The sequence below is a fragment of the Heteronotia binoei genome, chromosome 1, assembly GCF_032191835.1.
Source record: "Heteronotia binoei isolate CCM8104 ecotype False Entrance Well chromosome 1, APGP_CSIRO_Hbin_v1, whole genome shotgun sequence".
Lineage (NCBI taxonomy): Eukaryota > Metazoa > Chordata > Lepidosauria > Squamata > Gekkonidae > Heteronotia > Heteronotia binoei.
The window spans coordinates 92,157,925-92,179,089 of NC_083223.1; the positions used below are offsets into that span (position 1 = coordinate 92,157,925).

Below are 21,165 nucleotides of genomic sequence, written 5' to 3' on the forward strand. Positions count from 1 at the left end.
TGGCGCTGTTATTGAGGCAGAGGCACCAAATTTTCAGCACAGCTGCTGGTGCCTCTCCTCAAAAACCTCCCCAATTTTCAAAAAGATTGGACCAAGGGGTCCAATTCTATGGGCTCAAGAAGGAAGTCCCGCCATCCTCCATTGTTTCCAATGGAGGAAAAATGCTTACCAGCATAAGGCACAAATCTGTGAGCTGCTTTTTAAAAATTTGTTGACCAGCACCCCCTAGCACAACTTAGAGGGAACTGTGCTCACCAGCTTGCCCAATTTCCCATGAAGAGTAATTTTTTAAATGATTGGCCAATGAGATCTGGCATCATGTTTCGGTATTTCTGTAACCTTACCATTTTCCATGCAATGTGATTTGAGAACAGATAAACTTGCTGTGACTACTTGACTCTACATGAGGACACTATACTAAGTGAGAATGCTTCAGTAGCAGCTTCTAAAGGTAAAGGTAATCCCTTGTGCAAGCATCAGTCATTTCCAACTCCAGGGTGACATTTCTTTCACAACATTTTTATGGCAGACTTTTTACAGGGTGGGTACTCATTTTACCAACCTCAGAAGGATAGAAGGCTGAATCAACCATGAGCCGGCTACCTAAACCCAGCTTCCGCCAGCATCAAACTCAGATTGTGGGCAGAGCTTGGACTACAGTACTGCAGCTTACCACTCGTTGCGCCATGGGGTTCTTACATAGCAGCTTCTACCACACCACAATTCCAAAAGGCATCCTATTAAACAGAGTTTCTATGGCAGCCATTTTGTAGTAGAACCCATCACCCTATGCCAGAATTTCAAAGGTCACTGCAGAAATATAACAACCATGACTAACTGGCACTTAACAATCAATAATTATTCTGAACAATGCATATTTTAATATAAAAATATATCAATATGACAACTCCAAGAGTATAATTTTTTACAAGAAAACTTCACAATAAATCCAAAAATATGAGACATTCAAGGGCTTTATCAAAAGACCTCCATATATAGCTAGGAATCAAGCCAGTGTAAATTACTCCGAAGTCCAAAACCGCAGCCCAGAAATGAACCCAAAGAAAAAGGTTCCTGATTTCTTTTCTCTTCATTTTGGAAATTCTTCCTGAGGTCAAGTACTGTTATTGATGATTATGCAATGCCAAAAGGTAGTACCTCTATGGACCTTAAATTCTTCTAATTTTTTTTTAAATACTAGGAACACTCTTCTGTAGTGTAGAAAATTATGAGGTGCTTGCACTCTATATTTCCTATGGACTCAATCCTTTACTTTTATCAAGATGCTTTTCCAAGTACTTCTTCTAAACTGTGAAGTCTTGTGAGCAAAAATTCCACTTTGTGAGCTACTGGCATTAAAGTTGTAAGCTACTGCATAAATTAGTTTTTTCTGGGGCCATTTTTCCTGAGCTAAGACAAAAATGTGTGGGCCGGAAACTAAAAAACTGTGAGCTAGCTGACACTAACTCAAATTAGAGGGAACAGAAATTAATTTACATTTAAATCACATGTGGGATGGATTACCAATTTGTACACAATTAACTAACTATTGAACAAGCAAATGATTTTCCCTATAACACACACTAATATAACGATGGCTTGACCTTGATATTATCATAGAATCATAGAGTTGGAAGGGACCTTTAGGGTCATTTAGTCTAGCCCCCTTCACAATGCAGGAAACTCACAAACACCTCCCCCCTAAATTCACAGGATCTTCATTGCTGTCAGACGGCCATCTAGCCTCTGTTTAAAAACCTCCAAGGAAGGAGAGCCCACCACCTCCCGAGGAAGCCTGTTCTATTGAGGAATTGCTCTAACAGTCAGGAAGTTCTTCCTGATGTTGAGTCGGAAACTCTTCTGATTTAATTTCAACCCACTGGTTCTGGTCCTACCTTCTGGGGCCACAGAAAATAATTCCACACCATCCTCTATATGACAGCCCTTCAAGTACTTGAAGATGGTGATCATATCACCTCTCAGCCGTCTCCTCTCCAGGCTAAACATCCCCAGCTCCTTCAACCTTTCCTCATACAACTTGGTCTCCAGACCCCTCACCATCTTCGTTGCCCTCCTCTGACTTGTTCTAGCTTCTCCTTCTTAAAATGTGGTCCCCAAAACTGAACACAATACCAGAGCAGAGTAAAGCGATACCATCACATCACGTGATCTGGACACTATACTTCTGTTGATACAGCCCAAAACTGCATTTGCCTTTTTAGCCACCGCATCACACTGTTGACTCATGTTCAGCATATGATCCACTAAGACCCCTAGATCCTTTTTGCACATACTACTGCTAAGACAAGTCTCCCCCATCCTATAACCATGCATTGGATTTTTCTTACTGAAATGCAGAACTTTACATTTATCCCCGTTAAAATTCATTTTATTGATTTTAGCCCAGTTTTCCAGCCTGTCACGGTCATCCTGTATCCTGTTTCTGTCTTCTTCTGTGTTTGCAACCCCTCCCAATTTAGTATCATCTGCAAATTTAATAAGCATTCCCTCTATTCCATCATCCAAATAATTGATAAAGATGTTGAACAAAACAGGTCCCAGGACAGATCCTTGAGACACTCCACTTGTCACTCCTCTCCAAGAGGATGAGGAACCATTCACAAGCACTCTTTGGGTGCGATCTGTCAACCAGTTACAGATCTACCTAACGGTAACAGAATCCAAACCACATTTTACCAACGTGTCAACAAGGATAGTATGGGGAACCTTATCAAAAGCCTTACTGAAATCAAGATAAATGATGTCTACAGCATTCCCCTGATTCAGTAAGGTAGTCACTTTCTAAAAAAAAAAGAGATCAGGTTAGTCTGACATGACTTGATCCTGAGAAACCCATGCTGGCTCTTAGTAATCACATCCATTCTTTCTAAACATTCCGGAACTGACTGTTTCATGATTTGTTCTAAAACTTTTCCAGGTACAGACGTCAAGCTGACAGGTCGGTAGTTACCCGGATCGTCTTTTTCCCCCTTCTTGAAGATGGGGACAACATTTGCCCACCTCCAGTCGTCCGGCACCTCTCCTGTTCTCCAAGATTTCTCAAAAATAATAGCCAGAAGCTCAGAAATTACATCCACAAGCTCTTTTAGAACCCTTAGATACAATTCATCTGGCCCTGGGGACTTAGTTTCATTTAAAGAAACTAGGTGTTTATGTACTACCCCTATGCTGATCCTAGGTTGGAACGTCATACCCTCCTTATATGTTCTGTTTTTGCCATGTTGAGCACTGTTTCCCTCAGAAATGAAGACTGAGGAAAAGTAGGAACTGAGCAGTTCCGCCCTTTCCCGTTACAAATTTCACTTCCTTGCCCTCGCAATGGGCCCACCATGTCCTTGCTCTTTTTCTTACTGTGAACATAAGAAAAGAACCTTTTTTTTGTTGTTTTTAGCATCTTTGGCCAGCCTAAGCTCATACTGAGCTTTAGCTTTCCTAACTTTTTCTCTACAAGCACTGATGATTTGTTTAAATTCATCCTTGGTTATAAGGCCCTCCTTCCAATTTGTAAAGGAGTCTTTTTTATTTCTCAAGTCTTTAGAGCTGTTTATGGAGCCTCTTTGGCTTTTTTAGGCTTTTTCCATTTTTTTTTCTCACAGGAATCGTCTGCGATTGCGTTTTCAGTATTTTGCTTTTAAGAAACTCCCACCCCTCCTGAACCCCCTTCCTCCTAAGTATTTCTGACCATGAGATTTTACCCAGCATAGTTCTGAGTTTATCAAAGTTTGCCTTTCTGAAATTCCAACCTATAAGTCTGACTACGTATAGCTTTTCCTTTCCCTAAGACTATAAATTCCAAAATTACATGGTCACTACTGCCCAGGGTGTCCACTATTTCCACTTCTTCAATCAATTCTTCCTTGTTGGTGAGAATCAAATCCAAGATAGCAGATCCCCTTATTTCCTTCTTCACTTTCTGGAAAAGGAAGTTGTCAGCAAGACAAGTCAGGAATCTATTTGACTAATCATTTTTAGCAGAGTTGGACTTCCAACAGATGTCTGGGTAATTGAAATCTCCCATGATCACTGTATCCCTTCTCTTGGAGAACTTTGCAATCTACTGTAGAAGTATCTCATCCAAGTCCTTGGTGGTCTATAGTAGACCCCCACAATAATATCACTGTTATTTCTTACTCCTTTTATTTTTACCCAGAGACTCTCAACTGAGCTGCCATGCTCAGATTCACAAATTCCTTCACAAGTATATACCTCCTTCAAATATACTGCTACGCCTCCGCCCTTTCTCATTTGCCTGTCCCTTTTAAATAAGTTGTACCCCTGAATCCTAATATTCCAGTTGTGAGTGTCATCCCACCAAGTTTCAGTAAGGCCTATGTCATAGTCTCCTTCCTTTATTAGGGCTTCCAGTTCCTCCTGTTTGATTTCCATACTCTGTGCATTAGTGTAGAGACATCGGAATCCACATTTTATGCATCTTGAGGGTTTAGTTTCCGTACATAATAATGTGAATCTCTTCCTGCTCACCAAACAATGATGTGAGATGTGGGTGGGAAATTGCAATGAATGATGTCACACCACACCTTACATTATCACTAGGAAAGGGGAATAAAATGGACATTTTCATAAACACTAAGGATACTGTCACGATACCCAACATCATTAAAACAATAACAGGGCTTCAAGAGAGCTCAAGTACTTTTATCAACAAATTTGATCTACACATAGAAGCAAGGATTTTCATAAAGACTAGGGAGAACATCCTGTATTAACGGAATTCTGGCTGCTGGCAAGAATATGTGTATATGGGGTTCTGAATCATGTTGTTAATCACTACCCCATATGTAAAGTGGGTATCATGATGATGGAAATGCTGACAGCAAGACAGGCAAAAGAACAAATTTTGCCATGTCCCCTGAGCACACTCATTAAGTGGGTCAGACAAGGCTCAGATATAGCGAGGACGCCTCAGGAGAAGAGAAGACCAGTGTAGCCAGCCTTGAGTTAACAGAAGTTGACCAGCAGGAAAATGAGCTGCAGGCTTGTCAGGATTCACAGCCAACAGCTGGTGCAGAGCCACCTACACCCTCCAGCAGATGAATCTCACTTGGCTGTTTCCAGCCCACTGGTATCACCCACATCCTTAGACAGCTGCAGACAGAGGCTGAGAACAGTACAAACAAGATGGCAAAGTGCACACCTCTTGGCCCAACACCAACTGTTTGCTGATAACAAAGATGAGTAGTTGCAGGATCATATCTGAGCAGGTGGCTGCAATCATTATTACCCTTAGGCACTGGGCTATAAAAAGAGGCTGTTGGTCATGGACCAACTCTGCCTTGCCTGACTTCTGGACCCCTGACCTTAGACTGAATGACTCTTTGCCTGACCTAAATGACCCTACTTTGCATGACTTCTGGCACCTGATACTTGGAGCCTGCAAGCCAGTATATCAGTTAGGGATGGGAATTAATCTGAAGGGCTTATTTGTTAACTTTTTTCAGTCTATTCAGAAGATTAGTCATTGAAGAATGCCTTTGAGTGCATTATCTGAACCAAACTCACCCCTCCCACTAGACCTTTAAACGAGATTGACAAAGGGCTAAATCAAGTATATAGCTAAATCTATTTCGATATTCACCAAAGCAATAGCATTTCTTCTAATCCAACATAAGAACATAAGAGAAGCCATGTTGGATCAGGCCAATGGCCCATCCAGTTCAACACTCTGTGTCACACAGTGGCCAATATGTGCGTGTGTGTGTGTGTGTATATATGCACACACACACACACACATATACATACATATATATATATATACACACACACACACACACACATATATATACTGTGGCTAATAGCCACTGATGGACCTCTGCTCCATATTTTTATCCAACCCCCTCTTAAAGCTGGCTATGCTTATAGCCGCCACCACCTCCTGTGGCAGTGAATTGCACATGTTAATCACCCTTTGGATGAAGAAGTACTTCCATTTACCCATTTTAACCTGACTGCTCAGCAATTTCATTGAATGCCCATGAGTTCTTGTATTGTGAGAAAGGGAGAAAAGGACTTCTTTCTCTACTTTCTCCATCCCATGCATTATCTTGTAAACCTCTATCATGTCACCCCACAGTCGACGTTTCTCCAAGCTAAAGAGCCCCAAGCGTTCTAACCCTTCTTCATAGGGAAAGTGTTCCAAACCTTTAATCATTCTAGTTGCACTTTTCTGGACTTTTTTCCAATGCTATAATATCCTTTTTGAGGTGCGGTGACCAGAATTGTACACAGTATTCCAAATGAGACCGCACCATCGATTTATACAGGGGCATTATGATACTGGCTGATTTGTTTTCAATTCCCTTCCTAATAATTCCCAGCATGGCATTGGCCTTTTTTATTGCAATCACACACTGTCTTGAACTTTTCAGTGAGTTATCTACCACGACCTCAAGATCTCTCTCTTGGTCAGTCTCTGCCAGTTCACATCCCATCAACTTGTATTTGTAGCTGGGATTCTTGGCACCAATGTGCATTACTTTGCACTTGGCCACACTGAACCTCATCTGCCACGTTGACGCCCGCTCACCCAGCCTCAACAGGTCCCTTTTGGAGTGCGTCACAATCCTCTCTGGTTCTCACCACTCTGAACAATTTAGTGTCATCTGCAAGCTTGGCCACTTCACTGCTTACTCCCAACTCCAGATCATTAATGAACAAGTTAAAGACCATGGGACATATGAACATATGAAGCTGCCTTATACTAAATCAGACTCTCGGTCCATCAAAGTCAGTATTGTCTACTCAGACTGGCAGCGGCTCTCCAGGGTCTCAAGCTAAGGTTTTTCATACCTATTCTGCCTGGACCCTTTTAGTTGGAGATGCCGAGGATTGAACCTGGGACCTTCTGCTTACTGAGCAGATCCTCTACCACTGAGCCACCGTCCCTCCCCTGCTCAGGACCCAGTACTGAGCCCTGCGGCACCCCACTGCTTACCGTCTTCCACTGTGAAGACTGCCCATTTATACTCACTCTCTGCTTCCTATTAATTAGCCAGTTTTTGATCCACAAGAGGACCTGTCCTTTTACTTCATGACTCTCAAGCTTACTAAGGATCCTTTGATAAGGAACTTTATCAAAAGCTTTCTGGAAGTCAAGGTAAACAACATCTATTGGGTCACCTTTGTCCACATGTTTGTTCACCCCCTCAAAGAACTGTAACAGGTTAGTGAAGCAAGATCTTCCCTTACAGAACCCATGCTGAGTATTCCTCAATAACTTGTGCTCATCCATGTGTCTACTCATTCTGTCCTTGATAATGCTTTCTACCAACTTTCCCGGTATTGAAGTCAGACTGACTGGCCTGTAATTTCCCAGATCTCCTCTGGAACCCTTTTTATAGATGGGGGTGACATTTGCTGCCTTCCAGTCCTCAGGAACAGAGACAGATTTCAATGAAAGATTAAATATTTTTGTCAGGAGATCCACAAGTTCAACTTTGAGTTCTTTCAGAACTCTTGAATGTATGCCATCTGGACCTGGTGACTTAGTTTTTAATTTGTCAATCAGTCGTAGGACCTCCTCTTTTGTCACCTCAATTTGTCTCAGGTCTTTCAACACCCCTTTCAAAATTAGTGGTTCTGGAGTGGGCAAACACTTCTCATCTTCCACAGTGAAGACTGAGGCAAAAAAGGCATTCAGCTTCTCAGCCATTTCCCTATCCTCCTTCAGTAATCCTTTTACCCCTTGGTCATCAAAGGGCCCCACTGCCTCCCTTGCTGGTTTCCTGCTTCTAATATATATGAAGACATTTTTATTGTTGGTCTTTATGTTTTTTGCAATATGCTCCTCATAGTCCCTTTTTGCCTGCTTGATTACAGTCTTGCATTTGATTTGCCACAGCATGTGTTCCCTTTTATTAATCTCACTTGGACTAGCTTTCCACTGCTTAAAGGAGTTCTTCTTACCATTTACAGCTTCCATTACTTTGTTAACCCAAGAACAGATTCCATTTAAAAAATAAAATTGGTGTGGCAATCATCCCCAAATGTCTCGCCTCTCATCCAGGGCTCTGAACTAATCCTTCTGATTTCAGCGTCATGAAAATCCAAGTGATTGTCAGCCAATCAGAGCCCACGGAACTCCACAAGATGGAAGGGGGTGAGCCAGCCTCAGCTTAAGAAAAATGGGAGAATTCCCCCCCCCCCCCCACACACACAAATGGGGGATTATGTGGCTCTGGATAAGATTGTCAGTTCATCTAGGCTATTACTTGGCTTTTAGATAGGATTTGAGGTTGTTTTAGAGAAAAAGTTCTTTTAGAGAGATAAGGTTTCTATTAAGGGTTTTACTCTGTTAGAGACTTTATTTTCTGTTAAATGAATCTTTGTTGGTCATTTCCATCTATCTCTTGTCTGTTCAGTGAAATATCTCTGGTGTTTGGTGTAGTGGTTAAGTGTGCGGCCTCTTATCTGGGAGAACCGGGTTTGATTCCCCACTCCTCCACTTGCACCTGCTGAGATGGCCTTGGGTCAGCCATAGCTCTGGTAGAGGTTGTCCTTGAAAGGGCAGCTGCTGTGGGAGCCCTCTCCAGCCCCACCGACCTCACAGGGTGTCTGTTGTGGGGGAGGAAGGTAAAGGAGATTGTGAGCCGCTCTGAGACTCTTCGGAGTGGAGGGCGGGATATAAATCCAATATCTTCTTCTTCTTCTTCTAAAAAAAATTGTACTTACTTCATAATAAATACAGCCTTGGTGTAAGATTCCCAAATAAGAGATCTTTAAGGAGCACATTACTTACACGCTACCAGGCATTTAATCAAAGCTTGTGTCCCTCTTATTACCTGATTGTGGTGAATGGGGCTTTAAAGAATCCACAGAAAAGACCAGAATGGAGGACTAGACATTCTTGTATCCAGTAGGCAGTTGCCTCAGAGTCCTCCCTCATGTCCCCACCATCCATAACTTCTAAACTAGCACACACATTCACTTTAGGGCCATAGGTCTTGATTCAGCAAATACCATAAGCACAGAAGGCTGCTTCCATGTGTAAATGTCTTTAGTTGCATTAAGCAAGCATGAATAGAAGGGTAGAGGATACAAAGTAGGAAACAGTTCTCTCCCTTTGCCCTCTTGTTTAACAAACAACACAGGTGAGAGTAAAATATACAAACTGAAATATTTTGTGGACCTCTTTTTCATTTCTGTAGATATACCAAGTTATACAACATTACCAATTATACACTATAAGTGTATCAAGTCCCATTTTATAGATGAAGGTTGGGTGAGAGCAACAGCCTTTTGGCTAGCATTTATATAGCTGGGCAGGATTTTGAATTAAAATCTTCAAGGATCACTTCTCTGTCAAGTACAACAATAATTCAAACAACTTACCTAGGATTCATGATAAGGCGACGAAAGAAGTAGGTCCATGTGATGTAATCCATCGCATCTTGTTTGGAAGATATAGTTCCAGCTGCAATTTCAGCATTTAAATGATCTGATAGAACTTCTAGTAAACTAAAAGAAAGAGTAAAAAGGGAAATTGTACTAGATGACTTGACAAATTGCATTATATGTATGATGATATTAAGCTTAAAAATTTAACAGATAATTGTTCCTTTTACATTCTGCCATAGACACTGAAATTCCACAGAACACTAAAGCTTCTAAAAAGGGGAAAATGCCATATGGGGGGCATTACCACATACTACAAGTCACTGTACCTGCAGATACAACATTAACCAATTCCACTTCCCTTGGCAACAAGGAAGACACTGCCATAGTCTTAGTCAGAGAACTGCCAAGGATGTAGCCCCAAGCCCCAAAGATTTGCTCCAAGTTCAAGCACTGTTAAAGGCACAGAAGGAAGTAAAGAAAGAAGCCACTAAGCACTCCTGCCTGTTAATATAGCTGGTACTTGGAATTGGTTTTTTCCATTTGCCATCTGATTGTTAAAATGTTCTGCTAAAGTTTTAAATTGGTTTTATCTTGTTGTTTTTATGATTATTGTACATTACCCAGAGCCCTGCAATAGCAGGGACTGGCAATTTATAAATATAATAATAATAATTAATAACAATAACAATAAATTACAAGAGGAAGCTGCTTGGGAATAACATTGTTTTTGCTGCTATTTGTCTTTCTCTTCTGCTGCCTACTAGTCCAAGACCTTCTTGGAAATTGGGGATGGGAAAGCAGCAACCTCATAAAACAAACAAAACTTATTCCAGCTACATACATATACACAAGGCTTTCATAGAAGAATTTATTTATAAGTATAATTTAGGGATATAAACTGACAATCCAGAACTTCCTTTGGGGCTAGGAAGATTGAATGGAATCTGGATATATGAAGACAGTTAAAGGTTCAGTTTTTGGCAATTAAAAAAATGTGTTTTTTAATTATCAAAACAGTTTTTTTTCCTTTCTTCACCTTGATTCAACTGGGAAAGGTTCATAAAGGAATTTCTTGTAGAAATCTTTCTTGATATCATGAACTAGAATCACTGCTTTGCCTTGGTCATCAAATTGAGGTCTTCCAGCACGTCCCATCATCTGAAGAACGTCTACAAAAGTCAATTGATTACACTGTTAAGTGTGCTGCACTACCAATTATTTATCTATTAATCAGATATCCAGATATGAGTAGCATTCTTCTCACTGATCCTATATCTCACGCATGAATCTGAAACAAAGCTTAGTGAAACATGGACAAGGAGAGGTATTGCTGCAATGACTATGAATGTCTCATACTGGGCATGCTTCAACAGGTTCATATTGCCCCCTTTCATTCCACACAGCTGGACTCCTACATAGCACATGAAGCTACTTTGTACTAAGCCAAATCATTTTCCATCAAGCTCAGTACAGTCTACTGTGAAGTACGCATGGCAGGTTTCTTATGCTCATTTTAGTGTTGTCCCTTGGATAACCCTCCTTGAAATACACCACATTCTCAACCTTGTAGCATCCTATTCCTACAAGTTTCCTATACAACAAGATCACACCTGAACAACAATTTATTTTAAATAAATAGCACTTACCACTAAGGCAGATGAGAAACTAAAGATGAATAAATATATTACTGAAAAGCTTCAAGTTACATATTAAACATTTGTGAAAAACAAATTTAAGTTATCTGGGGATTCTAGGCCAGTCTGTTTGTATAATCTACCATGTACACAAAATGGGGGAACTATGTACCCTCAGCTCTCTAAAATAAACGTGCCTTCTGCTTAGGCCAATAAATAAACATCAGATTCTCATTTGCTTACAAAATAGTCTACAATCAGCTATATGATATTGCTGGGGGTAAAGTGTAGACGGCTGGGAAAGGCAATGGCAAACCACCCCATAAAAATTCTGCCAAGAAAACGTCATGATGTGACGTCACCCCAGAGTTGGAAACAACTTGTGCTTGCACCCTTTACCTTTTTATTAGTAGTAAGCATTTTAGTACACAAGTGTGGTAAACACTCCCACAAAAAGAATTCTCCTTAGATACTGTACTATTGCTGTTAATTTGCCTCTATCGTTACCCAAATTCAGGATTTTCAAGCAAAACAAATTCTTACAATGTTAATTCTTATGCTTGTAGCAGTTTGAATTTTGGTATTGTTGTGCTGGAAAATCCTGTCAAATTCCTTGGCACAAGAATGCACAGAATCTTCTGGTGATGGAGAAGTTAACATGGAAGCATGGACATCTAAACCTGAGTTTCTTCACAATGTGCTATTCATGATTAAGCCATGCAAATTACATATTCCCCCATTTCAAGTGTGTTTATTCTTTCCTTAGAAAGCTTCTAAGATGTACTTATGCATTTAAAACAAATACTCAAAGGCAGTTTACATGCAATGAGTTGGACGTTACAGATACTATCTGCAAGCAGTGGTGCTCTTCTCCAGTGCATGGAGTCTTCCTCTGAAGTGAGAGACCTTATGTTCTTGCACTGGTGGAGGACACTCTGTGCCAGAAGAAAGCACCATTGAACATATTCATAAGATCCAAGCCATTATTTAAAAACAAAACAAAAACCCCCAAACACCCTCTCTCTACTATCACTTAGCTACCATTTATGATATCTAAACAAAATGTAAGAAACTCAGGTTTTTTTTGCTTTTTGTACACAATAGTATTTAAAAATATCCTTTGAATTGTGGAGGTGTAATGTGTATTCCTTTAACACAGATCTATGATTTGTGCCAATACCTGTAATTGGATAATCCACATATCGCCTTGTTTTTCCATCGTAATATTCTGTTCCTTTTACAATTACTAAATGTGCTGGGAAATTGACACCCCAAGCCAATGTGCTAGTTGCAATGAGAACCTGAAGAAAACAAACAAATAATAAATTGTGGACCAGGTATAGCAAAAGCTGAATTTTTAAAAAGGAATAAAATTTCAGTCTGATATTATGAACGGAATAAGCATACCTGAATCTTGCAATTCACAAACAACTCCTCAACAGTTTTTCTGTCTCGCTCATGCAGTCCCGCATGGTGGATGCCGATTCCAAAGGCCAGTGTTAGTTTGAGATTAGACTCCCTTACTGTTGCTATGATGTCATCCATCTGTCACACAAAAAGAGTGCAAGAAAATGTATTTAAAAATCTTTCAGAATATTTCCAGTAATGGAAGCATGTGATTTTTTTTTTAAAAGACTATTACTTATCCACAATATACAAGGCACCATTTATTATGCCCCAAAGAAAGAACACAACAAGGAAACTAGAAAGCATGAAATTCCAAACAAATATAAAACACCTTTATGATACATTTATACATTATTCAAACTGAAAAGACAAATTAATCTTTATTGTGGTTTGTATCTTAAAAACCTCAAGAACAATGTTTATGTATAATATTCTCACTTCAAGATTTTTAAAGCATTTCCAGATTAACTACTTGGCTATTCTGGATCTTATTCCAAAACATATACAGCTATGTCGATGTGCTGAAAGACTTGTATACTAGCAACCATTTTGATGCTACATGAAAAGCTGCTACTGAAACTTGGGAAACCTTGAGAGATATAGTCCAGTATATAGCACAACGAGCTGCTATCCAGGAAAAAGTGAAAAATGCTTGCAGAAAGCTGTTCTCTCCCCCCTACCCTCCCCAGCAGATAAAAGGATGTGTTCCAAGAAAAAAAAATCATAATTTTGGATCCAGAAGGAAAACTTTTACCATGATTGTTGATTTTGGGGTAGACCATTACCAGTTTGAGATTCAAATCCATATGGATTTTTTTTTTAACAATTTCTTTAAATTTTGGGACCATTATTTTTAATGGAACCAGTCTGAAGATCTGGAGCAGCTGATTTTAACACTGTGGCACCAAATTTGAACAGAACATAGTCCTCCTTCTAATCTAAATACATCCTAAGTTTTAAACAGAATGGACGAAGGAGTTTGATTTAACAGACCCATCCCAAAAGTGGGTGCCTCTCAGTGTGGGAACACTTCTCTCCACTGATTCTGTGGTTGTGGCCTGACAGGACATCCTGCCACAAGCATTTAGAAATGGTCACCTGGTAGTCATTATATACTTGGACTTTCAAAAGGCTTTTGACAAGATACCTCACCGATGACTCCTGAGTAAATTTAGCAGTCATGGAATAAGAAGATGGGTTTGGTTATGGATTAAAAACTGGTTAAATATTAGGAAGCAAAGAATAGGAATCAATAGGCAATTCTCACAATGGAGGGAAGTAAGCAGTGGGGTGTCACAAGGATTGGTATTGGGGCCAGCACTATTTAATTTATTCATCAGTGATTTGGAACTAGGGGTGAGTAGTGTAGTGATGAAATTTACAGATGACACAAAATTATTCAGGATGGTAAAACCAAGGCTGACTGTGAAGGACTCCAAGAGGACCTCCACAAACTGGGTGAGTGGGCAACAATGTGGCAAATGAAGTTCAATGGTGGTAAGTGTAAAGTAATGCAGAGTGGGACAAAAAAAATTCTCATCTTCAAGCATAGGCTTATGGGATGTGAACTTGCTCAGACTGAGAAGAAAAGATCTTGGGGTTGTAGTGGACAGCTCAAGGAAAGTGTCAACCCAGCATGCTGCAGCGGTGAAAAAGGCATACTCTATGGATGCTTTCACACCGCAACTGTTTGCAAGTGGCTTTTGATATTCTTACACAATAAAAAGTTGCGAAGTGCATTATTTAGTGCGTGAGAACCTACCATATGTTGGGGATTATTAGGAAAGGGACTGAGAATAAAGTAACCAATATTGTAATGCCCATGTATAGCACTATGGGACAGCCTCATTTAGAATACTTTGCACAGTTCTGGTCACCATATCTCTAAAAGGACTTTGCAGAGCTAGAAAAGGTACAGAGGAGAGCAACCAAGGAGACAAGGGTTAGAGCACCTTCCCTATGAGGAAAGGCTGAAGAGTCTGGGACTTTCAGTTTAGAAAACAGACAACACAGCTCCATACAGATTGCTATGGAAATCCTTCTCTGGAGGTTGTCTCCAAAGGTGATTGGCTGGGACCACTCATCTCCTGTTCCCTTGGTAGGATATGATTGGAAGGAAGAAATTCCGTTTCCCGGGAAAACAAGAGAATAAAAGAAAAAAAAAATATTTCTGCTGCTGATAGTAAGCGCTTGAATATGAAAAACACTATTGATTTTTCTGGATTTGTGTGTTTTTCATAATGCCTAAGAATCCTCAATTTGTGTTACTCTTCGAGAAAATCATGGTAATGAACCAAAACAGAGATTGTATATAGTTTTGGCTCAGAGATTTTGGAATACAGCCCCCTGATATATTCAAAGAATACCAACTAATATGTTGGGTTGGATGTTAGAGAGCCATTCCACTAACAGCAGTGTCTTCTGACAACTCGAGGAACCTTCTGTTGAGGTTCTATAGAAAAGTACCATCTTAATAGAATACAACCACAAGTTCCAATACACAATTAGAAACTTACACCTTTCGTATGTTCTATGAAGCACATCTATTTTTAGAAAGCCACAAAAATCTGACAAATTATATCTCACATCTTGCCATCAAATATTATATCTGGATCATAGTACTCTTAAACTTGCAATGAAAGACAAATATATTGCTTAATATATGACACTCCAAAAATTAATGTCATTTGATAATATATCATTTATTCAAACTTAAGACTTTTTCTCAATTCAGCATCATTACATGCCATAGCAATCACATGGTAACAACTAATAGAAGTACAATTCAGTTTGCTAAAGTCCTGCTGAGGTTGTGGTGAGGTTCAGTTTATATGATCTAAGGGAGGCTTCTAGATTTAGTCCTCTCTTAGGAAAAAGATAAATGTTGCTACCCAAATGTTCGTGACAGGTATCGTAAATTAACTGGGGGGAAAAACTGCTGTGCACACACCAGAATGTAGATTGGAAGCATAAGGAAACTGTATACTTACAGAAATGTATGACTGTGAAAGAAAAGGAGAACAACAAAAAAGGAGTACAGAGGAACAATAAAATGTTTCTTCCTTAATACAAACTTTAGATGATCTGATGATATCCCCCTTCCTTCATACAGAGAATTTATAATTGAGTTTTTATATGTCTATTTATGAACATCTGAATGAAAAACAGCTACATGAGTGTAATTTTCTTTTAAAAAATGAAATCACAGATGGTTAAAATTCTGATCATATGCCAACTGTTTTTTAAAATCACATGAGAAGCTAAGCCTGTTGTGTTACATTGGCAATGGGATGGTTTCAAGCATGACCTCTAATTTTAAAACAATCTTTTAAGTCAGGAAGAATAATCATTAACAAAATTACCGAGACATACAAACTGACATATTTTGTTCTGTTGATAAATAAAATACGGATTTCTTGGAGGAAAAAAAAACTAGATTAAGAATGCATTGTTATTGTATTATATTAACTATTATAATATTGTCTTATGTTAACTATGATGATAATGATGCAAGAATGGACATTGCTGCTGTATAAAAATTTTCTTCCCTTCGTTACTTTACATTACACAGTCTGTGGGGAGATAATACTATTTATTCAATCCTTAACACCATTGAAATGTGCTGATCTTAAGTCTCAGTGAAAAAGGAAGGCTATAAATGAAGTACATACATGCAAACAATAAAATGTTTTCTTTTATAAAATAACTGGGATTAAATTAGGTATCTACAATGTTTAAAGCCATTTAGAATGTTTATTTTGCACAGGCAGCTTTCTAATGCTGATTACTGTCTTTGTTACCAGATTTCACGCATATAGCACCCCCCCTTCCGCATACACAAAAAGACACTGCTGGGCATATATTTAGAAAGTATGTTCTTAATGTTTACTGTGATAGTGTTGTTATCCACCCACCCATCTGTCCACTGCTTTGTATTACAACAGTGTCCTGTGGAGATGTTAGTCATACCTGCAAAGCTGTGTAATTTAACACAGTAAAACTAAAGGACCCTTAGCAGGAGAGCTGCGTATGCACGGCTATCCTGTCATTCTAGCAGCAGGGAATCTTAGCAGTTTCTAGAAGACCTCCCACACTTTCACATAAATTAATGCAATAAAACAAATTATTTTACCCACAAGCATATTCCAGGCTTCCAATGTTTTACAAAAAAAAAGATCTTCCCTTGACCCTATTTTTGAATAAATATTATAGCCAACTTCTAAAACAAGATAAAAATAGGAAGTTGCCAAAAGGGAGATTTTTGGGCCAGCTGCAACGGGGGTAATTCCATTGAAATCAAGAGGAAAATATTAGTGTAAGATGTTTGTGAGCTACCCACTTTAAGTATGAAGAAAAATCCAATAGTTTTCTAAGCTTATTCAGGAAAACAATGCCAAAAGAAAGCCTATCAAGGCAATGCACACATATTAGCATGCCCATTTAACAGGTCATTTAAAAGCATGAAGAAATATTACTATGAAGAGTCAGGCTGACCCTAAATAAACTTCTTAAACCTGTTGAGTTTTTATGTGTGGTAGAAGCTTTATTTTCAAATATAGTTTTAATTATGTATGTATTTTATAACAGATGTGTTGAAAAGCTGAACCTAGGAGATTTGTAACAAAATAAAATAGAAACAACATCAAAAATTGAAAACAATTGCATGGGACAGGAATATAAGAAAACCAGACATGTTTTTAGAAACTATTAAGTAGCCATTTCCCAGTGGTCTTATGCACATATAAAATTTTTATTAATTTAACATTAATACAATTGTTTTGTTGTATTCAAAAATTTATAATACCTAAGAAGCTTTTGTAGAAAGATAGAATTCCATTTAAGAAGATACATTACCCTGTGTCTGAAATTCATTCCAGTCAGAGTATAATTCAGCAAGCTGATGACAATGCTGGCTCCAAAAGAAAGGAGGAGACCAGATTGGACAAGAATGAGCTAACAGATTGTGCAGCCCAATTCTGTCCCTTTGAGTGTGATATATTGTTTCAAGATGCCAAAACCTCATACTTTCTCAAAGCATATCTGCTGCACTGGTTTTCCCATTTTCGCAGAATCCTCATTATTAGTACTCTGTACCCTTTTTCAAAGCAATCAGACTCAGACCATATGCCACTGCATAACGCTCATTGATTGTCTGAAATGCCCAGTGAAGAAAGATGTGCTGAACAAAAGAATCACAGAAGTTATGAAGTCTTAAAACAAAATATAATTACGTAGCTCACATCTGGTACAGATGTTAAGTGGAGTTAAAGTGCTGCTGTGTTAAGACGGAAATGGCTTTTTTTTACAACAAAAAACAACATTACAGAAGGAAGTTGTACTGCAAATCCTGATAAAGAATCTTTCTGCCAATCCAACCCCCACATAATGAATTGTCATAGCACTTGGTATCCCTCATTCAAAGCTTTTAAAGTGAGTGTTGAACTTAGTGGAAGACTTGGATTCAAAGACTTGCTTACATGAGAAGCTCACTGGGTGACCCTGGACCAGTTGCCGTTTCTCAGTCTAACATACCTCACACAGTTGTTATGAGGAAAAATGAGGGAGAAGGCTATATATGTTAAGTTAAAGTTACTTGGAGGAAGGGCAGTTTAAATAAAGCAGTAATAGGTTAACAGATAAATATAATAAACAAAACTAATAAAGTATGCAGAAAATGGATGTTGAAAGTATATTTATATCATTACCTGAACAGGACAAAATAAAGGAAAGATCGACCCTTGGCACTTACCGTGAGGGGTCCTTCTCCTAGGAGGAAAGGAGGACATCTTGGGTGCTTTCCCACCGTCCAATCAGGGAGGCAGGAATCAAAACTTCCTCTTCCTGTGGCTGTGGGGAACCACCCATCTTCAGTTCGGGTGACTCCGAGCAGCAGTATAACGTTAACTGTATCTATAAAAATAAAAACTTCTAACAAGTGAAACAACAACAACTATTAGTCTGTTGGTGCCCATAAAGGAGATGGGCGATCGACGAAGGTATAAACTTTATAGATAGGAAAAGTAGGGAACAGGCCCGAAGGCCATCAAATGTTGGTAGAGATGTAGTTAGGTACAGTGGAGAATTCAGCTGCCCAGGGTAGGACGATAGATGGGAGGGCAAGATGTCCTCCTTTCCTCCTAGGAGAAGGACCCCTCACGGTAAGTGCCAAGGGTCGTTCTCCCTAGGAGGCAGAGGACATCTTGGGTGCTCCTAGAGCAGTAGGTTACTTAGGGAGGGATCGCCCTACTCAGGCAGTACATGCTGTAAGATTCGTCTACCGAAGGCCGCATCCGCCGACGCGTAAGCGTTCAGCTTGTAGTGTCGAACGAAGGTGGAGATTGACGACCACGTAGCTGCCTTACACACTTCCTCGACTGAGGCGTTCCTGCTGAAGGCTGCGTTGGCGGCTGCGCTTCTGGTCGAGTGTGCTGTGATCCCAGGCGGAACCTCGAGGTGCAAGGCCTTGTAGGCCTCCGTTATGCACTGCTTAATGGCGTAACTAAAGGCCGACTTGGACATCTTTTGCCCCAATCTGGGTGCAGAGATATTGATGAACATAGAGTCTGACTTACGTAGTGACTCTGTTCTAATCAGGTAGACTTTGATCGCCCTGCGCACGTCCAGGGTGTGCCAGGTTCGTTCCTTGGGGTGTCTGGGATCCGGACAAAAGGATGGTAGGTTGATCTCTTGATTTTGGTGGAATCTGGATGACACCCTTGGTTGGAAGGTAGGATCCGGGTAGAGTACGACTTTGTCCTTGTGGAACACGCATAGCTCCTTCCTAGCAGATAGAGCTCCTAACTCGGAGACCCTTCTGGCCGATGTTATTGCCACCAGGAAAATCGTCTTCATGCGAAGCATCTTTAGGGGCACTTGCATGAGCGGTTCGAAGGGTGGACCTGTTAGGGCGGTCAGCACTGGGTTCAGCCTCCAGGTCGGGAACCGATGGGTCTGCGGTGGGGAGCTTAAGGAAGCCCCTCTAAGGAACCGTCGGATGTGAGGGTGAGACGACAGGGATACACCATCCACCTGCTGAAGTACTGACGACAGTGCCGCGATCTGGCGTTTGAGGGTGGCTGGCTTCAGGCCGGACTGTAGCCCCTCCTGAAGGAATTGTAGCACCCTGGGAACAGTAGGGTGTAATGGATCCACACTCTTTCTCCGGCACCACCTGTGGAAGGCTTTCCAAGACATGTTGTAGATCCGCGTCGTGGATTCCTTTCTGGATGCTAAGATGGTATTCGTCACTTCGCTGGTGTACCCTAGGTCTAGTAGCGATCTCCTCTCAACCTCCACGCGGTCAATCTCCGCCATTCTGGGCGGGGGTGCCACACTGGTCCCTGCAGCAGCATGTCCGGCCCGGTTGGTAGGTGGAGGGGTTGCTCCGCCGACATCTGCTGGATTGAAGAGAACCAGGGACGCCGAGGCCACCAGGGCACAACTAAGATGACTTCTGCCCCCAGCGACCTGATCCTTCTGATAACTTTTGGGATGACCGGGATTGGCGAGAAGGCATACAGGAGACCTTGAGGCCACGGGGATGTTAGGGCGTCTGTGGCCTCCGCCTGACTGTGAAAGTACCTTGTGAAGAACCGGGGCAGCTGGTGATTCTGCGGAGATGCGAAGAGGTCCAGGGTTGGCGGGCCGAAGTGATCCACTATCTGTAGGAATATAGTCCTGTTGAGAGACCACTCCCCTGCCTGGATGCTCTCTCGACTGAGCCAGTCCGCCTGCACGTTGTGCGCCCCCTTGATGTGTTCTGCTCTTATTGACTTCAGATGAAGTTCTGCCCAGCCGAGCAGTTTTCCGGCCTCCCTGTAGAGGGAGCTGGACCTGGACCCCCCTTGATTGTTTAAGTAGGCCTTCGCTGCTATGTTGTCCGTTCGCACTAGGACGTGTTGGCCTGAGACCTGGTCCTGGAAGTGTAGGAGGGCTAGGCGAACTGCCCGAAGCTCTAGTAGGTTGATTGGGAGGTTCGATTCCCTGGTCGACCACTGGCCCTGTGTTGGGATCTCGTTGAGGGTTGCCCCCCAACCGGAGAGTCCCACCTGGAGACAGGCAACCTTACAAAAAACAAAGTAGTATGCACATCTTCCATCCAGGTATTTCTCTGGCTGGGAAGAGGCTGTCTCTGTGAGAGACTGCAATATTAAAAAAAGTTTGGTAATGAAAAACTTTTGAAATTATATCTTTTTAGACCCAAAATCAGAAGATGAGAATTCAAAATAGCACAAAAATACCTCAACTGTATTTCCACACTATTTTCACCCTCCCCCCTCCAGATGTGCAAGGAGGGGGAGGTTTGAACAGACAAACCAAAATTCCTTCCCTCTTGGATTAAGTGAATGCTTACCTTAACAAAAGGCTAAGAACAGACACAATGGATTTGGCCAGTACTCTTATCTGACCCTGATAAGTTTTTACAAAGGAAAGGTGGAGGGGGAGAATAATGAGCTTTCTGCCTGGGTGGGACTCAAAATTGTAACTCTTTCCAGTTTTTTGTTTTTTTTTAACTCAAGCTGAATTTGGCTGAGTTTAATTCAAGAGGGTCTGCATGAGATTTGCCAATCAGTACTACATTAGTTGTTGCTGCTCCTGCAGCCGGAGGTTCTACTTTCTGTACTTTCAGATTTAAATGACAAACTTGCCCATTTGAGGTTAGCTGTCTTGTGTTACTGTGACCTTTGAGAAGGAGAGGCAACACCTCTTATATTACAAACACTGAATTTGATCTTTTCTGAGGCTCTGC

The 21,165-nt window shown here is 40.7% G+C and overlaps 1 protein-coding gene across 2 annotated transcripts in view; it reads right to left on the reverse strand.

Moving 5' to 3' along the window:
• The window catches only part of ASCC3 (activating signal cointegrator 1 complex subunit 3), a 407,532-nt gene that overhangs the window by 79,480 nt on the left and 306,887 nt on the right, over positions 1–21,165 (reverse strand). For both annotated transcript variants that reach the window (XM_060237502.1, XM_060237501.1), the window contains exons 31-34: positions 12,417–12,554; positions 12,190–12,310; positions 10,412–10,544; positions 9,370–9,495 (exon numbers count right to left, since the gene is read on the reverse strand). In XM_060237502.1, the coding sequence (XP_060093485.1) occupies positions 9,370–9,495; positions 10,412–10,544; positions 12,190–12,310; positions 12,417–12,554 (518 nt within the window). The remainder of the gene's footprint in view (positions 1–9,369; positions 9,496–10,411; positions 10,545–12,189; positions 12,311–12,416; positions 12,555–21,165) is intronic.